The following is a 13,413-nucleotide window of genomic DNA, read 5'->3' as shown; positions in this document are numbered from 1 at the left end:
ACCAATCAACCAAATTCTAAGTTAAACGTATTTACTATTATTCAATCATTTTACAAAACCTTCACTCTACAGTCTTATTATTGTGTGTGTGTGTGTGTGTGTGTGTGTGTGTGTGTGTGTGTGTGTACAGACATGTGTATAATGTGAGTGCAGGCACCCACATGTCAGCATGCATGTGGAAGACAGAGGATAATTTTCAGGCATCAGTTCCCTCCCTCCCCGCTGACATTGGGTCACGGAGCTCAGGCCATCAGACTTGCGCAGAGAGAGCTTTTGCCCACTAAGCCATCTTGCCGGCCCCTACAATCCTCTTCTACATCCACCGGATACCCATAACAACAGGATCTCCCTGTACCAACAGTGGTCTTTAAAAAGAAAAACAGACTCCCAGAGCGGGAGGCCAGGAGAACTGTGTAAGGACACAGAGACACCGGTTCTTTGTAATCGAGTCAATTCTCTTCCATCCAATAACCCCTTCCCCAGTCGGCCGCAGCAGGAGGAGAAAGGATCTGTACAATACAGACACACTCACCCAAGCCACTCAGCGTATACAGCAGGTCCCCGGGGTCTAGGAAAATAGGTCCATTCTCCTGCTGCCCCTCCTCTTTATAAAACAGCTTGTAGCCCTGAATGGCGGCTGGGTCCTCGGTGTCTTGCAGCCACCTCACGGAGATGGTCGTACAGTTCAGGGGTTCCAAATGCAGTTCGGGAGACTTAGGGGCTGGAAGAGACAGCGCTGTGTCAGCACCCCACAGTCCACAGGAAGCCAGGGGGCAGCACACACCTCTCAGCGTCAAGCCGATGTTGCCAAGTCCAAGCGTCACACTCTGACCTAACGTTCAAACTTCCACAGTGACAAGCCAGCAGGATGGCTCAGGGGGGAGAGGAGCTTGCTGCCAAATCTGACGACCTGAGTTCAATCCCCAGGGCCAACAAAGTGGAAGAGGAGACTAAGTCCCACATGGTCTCTGCTTTCCACACATGACTTGGTATGCACACACACACACACACACACACACACACACGTGCGCGTACGCAAAAAAAAAAACCAACACATTTACAAACTTCACAATGATGTTTAGTATAGAAATAGGATTTAAAATATACTACCTAAAAAACTAAGACATGTACATAACAAGAGAGCATCTATGTTCGTATATGTAATTATTTTAAAACAGTCAATTGTGTGTTCTAATTTTTACTGTAGAGTATTTCCCGTCAAATGACAGAGACCAGTCACATTAGACTCCACATAAGTAACAGTCTATGTTCCCCCTGTCTTTTGAAGCTGATGACTTAAGAACACACGACACTATGCAGTTGGTCTTAGTTTCTATGGCCCCCCTGGCAGCCAGTCTGACTGGGATCTTGAAGGTTTTGCTGCGCAAACTAACGGAGCGATCAGCAGCTTTACCCACAAATGGGCAAACAGAAGACTTGAATCAAATGCTTGATTTGTTCATGAACCCAGGACCTTGCACATGGCAAGCGCTGTTCTAACCACACTACAGCCCACTCCTCTTTTCACGCTTTCTCTCCGATAGGTTTTCATATCCCACGCTGGCTTCAAACTCAAAAACCACAGCCAGCCATGAACTTCCAACCCTCCTGCCTCGACTCCTCTCTAGTGCTGGGATTACGGGACAGCAAGTGTGAGCCACTAGACCTGGTGTGCTCAGTCCTAGGTGCTGCAGCCTGGACTTTGTGCACGTTAGGAAAACGCCCTACCAACTGAGCTATGGCACCAGATCCAAGGAAAGGCTTAGGGTTTTTCAATTAAGTTCATAAACTGTGTAATATCTGCAAACATGACACAAAAATTTAAAATATGGGATGAAAAAAAATATGGAATGGAGAGATGACTCAACAGTTAAGAACATGGGCTGCCCTTCCAGAGGACCAGGGTTCAATTCCCAGCACCCACATGGCGGCTCACAACCATCTGTTACCCAGTTCAAGGGATCTGATGCCCTCTTCTGGCCTCTGTGGGCACTGCCCACAAGTGATGCACAGACATGCATGTAGGCAAAACACTCATACACATAAAATAGAAAATAAGAATTTAAAAAATAAGATAGAGCTATATTACGTGTAACTAGGAGTGGAAAATTCTAACTCAAACGTAAAACACTATTTCTCTTTCTGAGAAGTCCTCGGGAGGTGTTACCTTTCACGCTCGTGACTTTGGGCGTCCTGTGTGAGGTCCACACCGATGCCTCTCCCAGCCCCACGCGGGTGGCAGCAGTCATCCGGACCAGATAGACACTATCAGGCTTCAGGCCTTCCAGGAGGTGCTCGTGCACAGTCCCCGGGAGCTCCACAACCTGGATGGAATTCTCAGTGCTCAGGCGGAAGGACAGCCGATACAGCACCACTTGGCCCCGCCGGTACTTGGCCGGGATGGGCAGCCAGGAGACGAGAATGTCGGTGGGACTTCGGCTCGTCAAGCTAATTTCGGGAGGTCTCAGGGGCACTAGTGAAATGAGAAAATGCATTGTTCATAAAGACTTACAATCAAGATGCTACTCAGCACCGTCACATTTGTGGGATCCTCTAAACGGCAATACACAACGTGGTTACTGTGAAGACGCTTCGGGCTGGAGCAGAGGTTCTCAGCGAAGCCAACTTCCGGCCAGAAGAAAGGAAATACAGTGAGGTGCCATCAGAGCATGGCCATCAGTCTGCCATGATGGTTAGGTGATTGCCCAAGATGAAAATCATTATTTGCTAACCACACAATGTGAGACAAATTCACAAATAAGTCTACCAAAGTCCCTCAGAAGCAAGGGAGAGTATGTCACAGTGTAGCCAGGGAGAGTATGTCACAGGGTAGCAAGGGGGCCCGGGCTTCCAGAATTACAACCGAGAAGTTTTCAATGTGTGAGAGTCTCGTATTGAAAAATAAATGTGAGCCGGGCGGTGGTGGCGCACGCCTTTAATCCCAGCACTTGGGAGGCAGAGGCAGGCGATCTCTGTGAGTTCGAGGCCAGCCTGGGCTACCAAGTGAGTTCCAGGACAGCCAGGACTGTTACACAGAGAAATCCTATCTTGAAAAACCAAAAAAAGAAAAAAAAAATTTAAAATGTGAATTTTATTTTAAATTATTACATTTATTTATGTGTTTGTGTGTGAGCCCGAACGTGCTCTGATGTTGTAGGGCAGCATCCTCTGAATTGAAGTATTCCCTACAGGAGCTCATGAGACTCCCGGGGTACACCAAGTGTCAAGCGTGGCAGATTCTGAAGGCCCCTTTACAGAAGGACACGATGGCCTGGGGAGGGACACTGACCAGCCTGTGCAGAGGGGGGTTCTTGCCTACAAAACCTCATCTTATTTTTAAAAACCATCCACTACCTTCTTGAAAGAGTTATTTTCTGAGTATGAGTGTTTGCCCGTATTTCAGTTTGTGTACTACACACATGCAGTGCCCACAGAGCAGGCGTGGGCACCGGATGCCCTGGAGCTAAACTGACAGCCAATCTTGAAAAATAAAATCCGTTTTTTAAGTGTCCTTTGTCATGTTACGACAAAAAGGTAAGGCTGAGACCCGAGAGAGCAACTGGCCTGGGGCGGCTTAATCAAACTGTTTCGTTAACCAAACAGACTTACTCACTGAAAGTGACCAAGTCTACGAATGTCTGCACTTGAGAACCCAGAACTGTGCTTTCTTACCATCCTCTAGCGTGTTCTGGGTCACGTGGTCCGACATCTGGCTGGCTCCCATGGGCATGTACGCCACGATGTAGAAAGTGTAGTTGCTGGCCGGTTCTAAGTCATCGATGATGTAATGAGTTGTGTCGTTTCCAAGGACCACCTGATACTCCTCATTATTTAAGCCTAGACCAAAGGATCCATGTTTAAAAATGACAAATATTCAGCCAGGCAGTGGTGGCCCATACCTTTAGCCCCAGCACGTGGGAGTCAGAGGCAGACGGATCTCTGTGAGTTCGAGACCAGCCTGGGTCTACAAGCAAGTTCCAGGACAGAGCTACACAGAGAAACCCTGTTTCAAAACAAACAAGACCAATATTCAAAATAAAATTAGCAAGGTCTTTCTTTTCTCCTCGTGGCTATATCTGTTGCCTTCTATGACCCGGCACGCAACGCCCTTCAGTGCACAGAAAGCTCTTTATTTCCTAAAAGCAGCGAAGCTCTTTGTCTAAAAATTACTGGTTGGAACATTTCCTAAAAAGAATCCACCTTCCCTAAGGTCGTCTACCACCTAGTCAAAACAGGAGTGGCCAGGCAGGAGAGGGCAGCACAACGGACCACTGTACCCCAGCAAGCAAATGTCCTTGCTTAAACTCAGGCTTTCTGTTGAACATAAACAGAGAGGCGGCGGCGGGGAATACAGATTCTGCTTTTTGCAAAAACAAACCGAATGAAAAGCTGGCCTGCCAAGGATCTCATTCTGCCCCGAGAGAACATACCTCACAGGTTAACACAGGTCTTTCTGTTCTTAATACTCAAAGTGAAACGGAAGAGGGTCCCACGGTGAGCGTTCAGGTTTTTAAAGAGGGAGACAAATTCTGGGGGCTGCTTAGTCTAAAACGCATGAGGCAAGGGTACAGAAGGGGTTCTGTCTGTGTGGGCTTAATTCCTGCGGGCAGACCCGGAGGACCAGGCAGGGCACCGCCAGCCACCGCGCGCGCGCCTGCGCACAACGCTATCACCCCCGTTCTCAGCACCCGCCCCTCCTCCCTGCCCCGGATTGATAAACAAAACAGAAGGCACATTCCAGCACCGAGTTTTCCCACATTTCTGAATTAACTTCATAGCATTTTAATTAGACGAGATTAGAGGCGTTTCACAACACACTGGCTAATGGCTCGTTAATTAGGAACCGCACTGTACAATTCCTGACCCACTACACAAAGTCCTGGAGTTCAAATGAAAAAGCCTTGTTCTGGCCCTGAATAGAGTGCTGAGCGGCCTGCAGGGGCTCTAATGAAGCCAGCACAATGGTGAACAAGAGTGGGGCCCCCAAAGCCAGCCTTCCTTTCACCTTCCCGAGCCAGCAGAGAGAAGGAACACACTCCAGCATGCTCTCACCAGAACGTTCTTCTTGCTACCGGGACCCCTGATTTACATTCAGAACATCCCTTTTCAAAACGCTGCCTCCGAGTGTAAAAACCAAAGAGCAAACCACCTGTCTCTGCAGACAGCGTGAGCCCAGGACCATTCTTGAGGGTTCACCCTGGTCCTGACGCAAGCTGCCAGACGGCTCCTGTAGAAAACTAGCGCGTGTAAACCCGAGTCAATGGAGAAACCACGAGGGTTTAGGAACAGCTCTTCTGCTTCTGCAACAATTTGGTCCAAAAGTCAGATTTAAAAAAAGGGTGTTTTTCTTAATCCTCCGAACCAGTTCTTGTTCAGAACAACAAGAACTAAAAGAGATTTGATATTTAACTTTTTAAGACTTAGGTGTGTATGTGGATTTGTGTAGGTGAGTGCCTACATTTTTGTACGTGCCTGGGCCAAAGGATGCCAGAAGAGAGGGTTGGATCCCGAGAGCTAGAGGTACGGGCAATAGGAAGCACCTGATGGGGGTCTGAGAACCGAACCCAGGTCCCCAGCAAAAGCGGCTAGTGCCTGAGCCACTGAACTGTTCTCAGCTCTGATATTTAATCTGATATGAGATACCACAAAAATGTCTTGTTAACTTTTTAACATTTTTTTTCCTTTTGGTGGTACTGCGGATTGAACCCAGGGCCTTACACATGCTATCTCAGGGTCTTCCACTGAGCTATATCCCCACCTCTCATGTTTTATTTCCTTTCAAAATGAAAATATTCAACATACATAGAATTGAAAGTAGCACAATTTCTGGGTGGTGGTGGCAACTCCTTTTAATTCCAGCAATCAGGAGGCAGAGGCAGGCAAATCAGTATGAGTTCAAGGCCAGCCTGGTCTACAGAGTGAGTTCCAGGACCGCCAGGGCTACACAGAGAAACGCTGTCTCAGAAAACAAAAAACAAACAAACAGAAAAGACTCTTCGGTATGGCTGCGTTGGGTCATGCTCCTGACAGTAACTCCTCACCCACGTTCTCTAAGTCACCCCAATAACATTATTGGTGGAACAGAGCTTTGATTTGTCACTGGGATCTTAGACGGAGACAGGAGTTGATGTGAGACAGTCCCCTTGGGTGAAATTCTCTCAGCTGTTATTCATTCTGAAGACAAATATTTTGTTTTGGTTTGGATAAGATACAAACTTACGTAGCCCAAGTTGGCCTCAAATTTGCTATGCAGTCAAGGATGTCCTTGAACTTCTGATTTGCCTGCCTCTACCTCCCAAGTGTTCAGATCACAGGCATGAGTCACCACATCGGGTTCCTGTAGTTCTAGGGATCAAACCCAGGGCCTCATGCATGCCAGGTAAGCACTTTCCCTACTGAGGCTTGTCTCTGGCGGCTGAGAACAAACCCTCGATAGCAAACAGTGCTTAGGAGAAGCTCCCGGGTTGGGGACCTAGCTCAGTGGTAGAGCGCTTGCCTAGCAAGCACAAGGCCCTGGGTTCGGTCCTCAGCTCAGGGGTGGAGGGGTGGGGGTGGGGGGGAAGGAAAGGCTCCCAAGTCGCCCACCTTCTGCTCTCATGTAGTGCACAGAGTAGGCGATGACCTTGTCTGAGTTGTACAGTGGCCGCTCCCAAGCGAGAAGGATGGCAGAGCTCGACATGGTTTCGGCATGAACATTGTATGGAGCGCTGGGTCTGTCTTCCGACATGACCACGGTCAGTCTGGCTCGAGACAGAGCAGAGCCTTGGCTGTTTTCGGCCATGCACTGATAAAAAGCATCATCTTCAGGGATAATCTGGTTAATTACCAATTTGCTGAGGAAAGAAAAAAAATATTTATATCCATAAAAAAATTCCAGTGATGACATTAAAAAGCTATTGCTAAATGTACTCTCCCTTTATACGAAAACACACTGAGAACAACCAGTTCTAATAAAAAATAATCTGCATTAATTACTTAAAATTATTCTGATTTATATCCTCAGTCTTCAGCAGTATTTACGGTAGCTGAATTTTCTTTGCTTTAATTACTTTCTTTTTTTTTTAAATGGTGTTTAGTAGGAAAGCGTATTACTCTATTCCACTGTCTAAACTTAACTCATATTGCAATGCACACATGAAGTTCAGGCCAACAAAAAACCTTAAAGTTTTGTTCAAATAATGTTACAAGAATAAAAATTGTGTGTGTGTGTGTGTGTGTGTGTGTGTGTGTGTGTGTGTTGTGGGATGTTTGTACACTCTGTGAAGATGTATTGCTGTGATTGGTAGAATAAAAAGCTGAACAGCCAATAGCTAGGCAGGAGACTATAGGCGGGAATTCTGGCCAGAGAAAGAATTCTGAGAAGCAGAAAGGCAGAGTTGCCAGCCAGACGCAGAGGAAGCAGGATGGGCAGTACAGACCTGAGGTCACAAGGAAGAATGTAGATTAAAAACTCTGGGTAAACTTAAGTTATAAGAACTAGTCAGGAAAAAGCCTAAGCTAAGGCTGAGCTTTCATAATTAATAAGTCTCCATGTCATTATTTGCGGTTGGCAGTCCCAATGAGAAAGTACTACTACATATATATGTATAATATATATTATATATATGAGAAAGTACTACAATGTGTGTGTGTGTGTGTGTGTGTGTGTGTGTGTGTGTGTGTGTGTGTGTGTGTGTGTATAAATTTCTTTTCAAGACAGGTTCTCATAATGTAGCTCTGGCTGTTCTGGAACTCTCTATGTAGATCAGGCTGGCCTCAAATTCACAGAGATCCACCTGCCTCTGTCTCCCGAGTGCCGGTATTAAAGGTGTGCACCACCATGACCAGGCAAGTTTCACTCTTTTTTTTAAATTTATTTTTATTTTGTGTGCATTGATGTTCTGCCTGCATGTATGTCGGTGTGAGGCTGTCAGGTCCCCTGGAACTGGAGTTACAGACAGTTATGAGCTGCCATGTGGGTGCTGGGAATTGAACCCGGGTCCTCTGGAAGAGCAGTCAATGCTCTTAACCACTGAGCCATCTCTCCAGCCCCTCAAGTTGCATTCTTAAAGTCATTAAGTTTGAACCCTTGAGGGACTATTAGGAAGTAACTTACTTCATTCTTGTTTTTTTCATTTGATGGGAGAAGGAGCAAAGACCCCCAGAGTCCATGTATGCTGGGGTCACTTAGCTAGTGCCCTACCAGGGCTAGAACTGCCATCCAGGGGACTGTTTGGCATGTGCTCCATTATAACACATCACTTTAGATCCACACATAAAATACAAAATGATAGACGGCACACTAATGCTATAAACGTTAACTTCTTACATTTAGTGTTAACTGACAAGATTATGTGGTGATTGATGCTACTATAACCAATTCATGTAAACACTAATAAAGGCATTGTTTTATTTAGAAGTAGCATGGCTTACCTGTTGTACATTTTTATCCTGCCGTTTGAATGTATCCTCCTCCCATTTTTCAACCAGGACATTTTGGGTGAGGGAATTCCCTCCGCCTGACACACAAACCGTGCAGTGCCAGCTCGTGGTCTTGTTAAACTTTCAGGCCATTCGACAAATGAAGGAGGAGCTATTTCAAATGGAAAAAAATTATACATATATATATATATATATGTAATATATATATTATATATATGTCCCATAGTTTCAATAGGAACGACAAAAAGAAGAATACATGAGACAAGCCCCATGTGTGACGATGTCAGAGAGTCTGAATCTTCTACAACCAGCTAGGTTTGTGTGCGGGGAGCTTTCCCTGTCAACTAGACACAACCTAGAGTCATCGGGGGAGGGACTGTCTACACTGGGTTGCCCTGTGGACGTGTCTGTGGAGGGCTGTCTTTCTGGTACTGGTAAGACACAGTCCACTGTAGGGGGCACCACTCCCTAGGCAGGGAACCCTGACCCATATGGAGTGGGGAAATCAAGCCAAACACAAGCCAGCAAGCGAGCATGTGTGCATCCATTTCACCCTCCTCCTGACTATGGATGTGAGTAGCTATCTGAAGCCCCTTTGACTTCCCACGATGATGGACAATAATCTGGAAGTAACTGCAAGCTAACATTTACCCTTTCTCCTCTACATGGTTTTGGTGGAGGTGAGGTATTTCATCACAACAACAGAAACAGAACTAGGAGAGTGCCTCTCTGATGCTCAGCACCTACTCTCCTCCACCGAGACCACCTGTGAACACACACTCACACCCACAACCCATCTTAACTAAACCCAATGAGAGGACACTTGTGAACACAGTCACCAAGAGATTGAGTGTAGACTGTTAGATGTGTAGACACGTAGACGGATGAGAAGGAGAAGGGAAACGTAAATAAGAAGGCGCTTGAAGCTGTGCACACAAACATGATGGCTTCACAACATGATTGTAGAGCTGTATTTTAACACAGGGATTTAATTTTTTATTTCCCCAAAAACTTACTGCTGGCTTTTACAGTACTTACTATCAACCTCCCTATCACTGCTGGCAAACTCAGAGTTAAAAGAAAGCCATGTAGGGCTAGAGGATGCCTCAAGGGTTAAGAGCATTTGTTGCTCTTGCAGAGAACTCAAGTTCATTTCCCAGCACCCACATTGGGCAGCTCACAACCTCCTGTAAATCCAGCTCCAGGGAATATGGTGCCCTCTTCTGGCATCTTTGGGTACTGCACTCACATGCATATACCTATACACATACATACACATAATTAAAAACAAAACCTTAAAAAAGAAAACCGTGAAAGGAATTAAAATGGCAAACATTGAAACATAAGCATCTCCTGAGTAGAGAAAGAATGCATACCTAATACGGTCAAAGTTGCCATGGCAACCGTGAAGTTGCGAGTGCCAGGGGTGGTGGCCCGACAAACATACACTCCAGTGTGCTGTAGCTTGACATCTGATATTATGAGATTGCCATTTCCAAGTACCCGAGTGTTAAAGACATCAATGGATTTGTGATCTATTTCAAAGAGAACATGTAAATTGAAACAACGCACTTCATCTGAAATTATGCCAAATGATCACTATTCGTGAAATCAATCATTAAAAAGTAGCAATTTCTCGGGAGCATAAGCTTTCCTTACATCGCAAAGCTAAAAAGAAATCATTCAGGTTTAACTGCCAAATGTGTCTTATCTATAAAACACACATCTTATCCGTTTCACTAAAAAGAATGACGTTCCGAGGAAGGACTCCCTTGCATCCCACCCCCAGTGAGGAGGACAAATTACCAAGACGGCTCCAGGAAATGATGGGTTTGGGATATCCTGTGGCCATGCATTCTAGAACGACGGTCTGATGCAGAGACACAGTTACATTCTGTGGACCGGCTATAATGGTCGGCATGTAGAAGGGTCTGGTCTCGTTAGCTTTGGGCAGGGAAAGACAGAATACATAAATCGTAAGAAACATTAAAACGCCAAATCTTCCTCATGTTTTCATTTATTCTTTCATTGTTTTGAGGCAGGATCTCACATAGCCTAGGTCAGCTTCCAGTTCCCTATACACTCAAGGATGGCCTTCCGCGCCTGGTCTCTACCCCATGGGTCCTGGGATTACAGGTGGGTGCCGTCCCACCCAGCTTACCTTTGCCTCCCCTTCATTTCCTCCGACTCTCAGTTCCTGCCTGCCTATCTTTGTGTGGGTGTGTTACGTGGTGTGTTTGTGTGTGGTGTGTGTGCACAGGGACCCTGTTTGTCATCTCCCCTTCACTCCTGTGAGGCAGGGTCTCTCTCTGAACCTGGGGTTAGGCTGGCAGCCAGCAGGCTACCATGATCTTCTTGTCTCTGCAGGCTGGGAGTGCTCCAGATTCCCAACTTTGTGAGCTGCCACCCATGCTGGGTGGGCTTTGGTGACGCAGCTGTCTCTGAGTCATTTCTGACTAACCCTTCCCCCACATTCCTGTAAGTAACCCCAATAAAACTCATCGGTTTACTTTGGTGGTGTCTGCACTTTGGTCTGTAATGGAATTCCTAACTTGGATGGCATGTGTCTGTCTGTCTCCCCAGAAAAGGTCTGTCACGTGACACCCCCAAAATGCATATCCATTAGTGGTTAGTGCTTACGCTGAAGAATATCATATTAGAAACAAACATCTTTATTGGCAATGGACAGTCTCTTTCTGTCCCTGTCTGTATTTTATGCTTTTAAAAACAAAAGTGAAAAATTTATAAAGCAATCATTGCACATTTCTCAAGGAGGTTGACACAGAAAACACACTTTGCCTGGGAAAGATTTGCTTAGTAAAAGTCTTTGTTCCAAATAGATTGCAATCCAGGCATGATGGCACACACCTGTAATCCCAGCCTTGGGGGAGGCAGAAGCAGAAGGGTTACAAGTTCAAGGCTAAGATGGAGCACAGAGAAAGTCTCTGAAAATAAGAAACTCAAACCAACTCTAGGACAAGAATTTAAATGCCATCAAAATTCTGACGGACAGAACACAACCAAGAGAAAAGAAGGCGGGACAGCCGAAAATCTCCTAAGAATGTGAGAAAATAACCGAACAAAAACCACGTTAGCATGGTACCCGGAATTATGGTGAGAGAGGCCTCCATGCTTTTACGCTTATGAGCTACAGTCGCCGCAACACAGCGGTAATTCCCAGCATCCTCTGGGCCCGCATCGTAGATCTGCAGTACTCCGGATGGCAGGGCAGTCACCCTGTTGAGACAAGAAGTGTAAGTGAACTTTCTGCAGATCTTTACACTGTACTAAATTTTCTACTGACAGAAATGAACACATTCAATCCTTTTAGCCATGGCAGAAACAATACTGTGAAGACCTTTTAACGTAGGAGCCTTGGCTGGGGTATGGAAGAGAACCAGATTCCCAACCCTGAAAAACAACACCAGCGAACACATCAGCTTGATTCTATTATTTCCACTTGAGTCAGGACAGGTCTCTGAGATGTAAATAATTCTACAGTACACCGTTTGTAAAATCTAGCACTCTCGTTTTACAGATCAGATCTTGTTAACATTCTTGTGCTGATTGAGCTGATAATGGCTCAGATCTTAGTATGATTTTATTCTCAAAATCCTGACTTTTTTTTTGGAGGGGTGTGATCCCACTAAGAGCTATTTATTCTGCACGACCCAGTTTCTAAAGGAGGGTCACCACGCCATGTAGGACCACAAAACTTGAATGTGGGGCAGTCATTAAAAAATGGGCAATAGTAAAAGGTGTGCAACAATAAAAATCAATTCAACATAAAATACGGGATGTATCTGAGCTGTTTCTGGTGAGCGGGCCCATGTGGCAGCATGTGACTTCACTCCTGAACACAGCACATTCGCACTCCACACTGTGGAAGCTGTCACGCCACACGCCACCCATGAATGCTACCTGAAACAGCCAGGCTCAGATTCAAGACTACTATGTGCTAGGAAATGAAGTGTCTTCACTGAATATACAAAGTTTTCTGTCCTTAATGAAATATAATGGCCTAATTATAGAAAACTAATACTTTTAGCAATTTCACAGCTGTAAATATAAAATTTAGATTGAGAAGTATTAGGGTGTTTAATCTTATTAATACTGTTTGAGTTGTTGACTTAAGTTCAATAAACATTGTTAAATGAAGCAGAGCAGTGGTGGCGCACGCCTTTAATGCCAGCACTCTGGAGGCAGAGGCAGGCGGATCTCTGTGAGTTTGAGGCCAGCCTGATGTACAGAGTATGATCCAGGACAGCCAGGGTTACACAGCAAAACCTTGCCTCAAAACAAATAAACAAACAAAAAAGATGTTAAATGAATTTTGGCTCTAAATTAAGGTAGAATCCTAACAATTTCTAAAGTATCCCTGAACACACTTCTGCTATTTCTTACGGTGTATTTATTTCTTACAGTGTATTTATTTGAAGCAGTGTTCTTAGTATTGAGAAATATAATGGAGCAGGAGAGATGGGTCAGTGGTTAAGAGCACTGGCTGCTCTGCCAGAGGACCAGGATTCAATTTCCAGCCCCCATGATTGCCCACAACTGTCTATAGCTCTAGTTCCAGGGGATCTGACACCCCCTCTGGCTTCTGCAGGCACTGCATACAAGTGACACACAGACATACATGCAGGTAAAACACTCATACACATAAAGTATAAAACAACGGATGAGCTGAAAACCATTGTGAATGTGTTACATTTCCTGTAGCATCAAATACTCCACTGAGACTTAGTTCTTTATGTAAAAATAGACAAGTATATCCACCTCACTTCTGGGAACAAATTTGCTTTCATCTTTAATAGCAAAATTATATGTCTACCAAACATTGTTTTAAAATAAATATCATTTCATTTCAACAAATGTTTGCTTTTTATACCTATTTTATATACCTAGGATCATGTAAAAAAAAATTTCTCAGGAGCTGCTGGGAGTAGAAAAGGTTTAAGATGCAGACGGTGGTGGCGGCGGTGCACGCCT

General features: G+C 45.2%; 1 protein-coding gene across 1 annotated transcript in view; it reads right to left on the bottom strand.

The window, feature by feature from the left end:
- Nucleotides 1-13,413, bottom strand: part of Prtg (protogenin) — a 104,414-nt gene that overhangs the window by 52,536 nt on the left and 38,465 nt on the right. The window contains exons 4-11 of the mRNA XM_042281253.2: nt 11,525-11,658; nt 10,228-10,365; nt 9,798-9,956; nt 8,413-8,572; nt 6,586-6,833; nt 3,673-3,837; nt 2,168-2,473; nt 533-721 (exon numbers count right to left, since the gene is read on the bottom strand). Coding sequence (XP_042137187.2) covers nt 533-721; nt 2,168-2,473; nt 3,673-3,837; nt 6,586-6,833; nt 8,413-8,572; nt 9,798-9,956; nt 10,228-10,365; nt 11,525-11,658 — 1,499 coding nt within the window. The remainder of the gene's footprint in view (nt 1-532; nt 722-2,167; nt 2,474-3,672; nt 3,838-6,585; nt 6,834-8,412; nt 8,573-9,797; nt 9,957-10,227; nt 10,366-11,524; nt 11,659-13,413) is intronic.

This window comes from Peromyscus maniculatus, chromosome 7 (genome assembly GCF_049852395.1).
Source record: "Peromyscus maniculatus bairdii isolate BWxNUB_F1_BW_parent chromosome 7, HU_Pman_BW_mat_3.1, whole genome shotgun sequence".
NCBI lineage: Eukaryota > Metazoa > Chordata > Mammalia > Rodentia > Cricetidae > Peromyscus > Peromyscus maniculatus.
The sequence above is the reverse complement of the archived record's forward strand: the minus strand, read 5'-3'. Positions and strand labels throughout refer to the sequence as shown.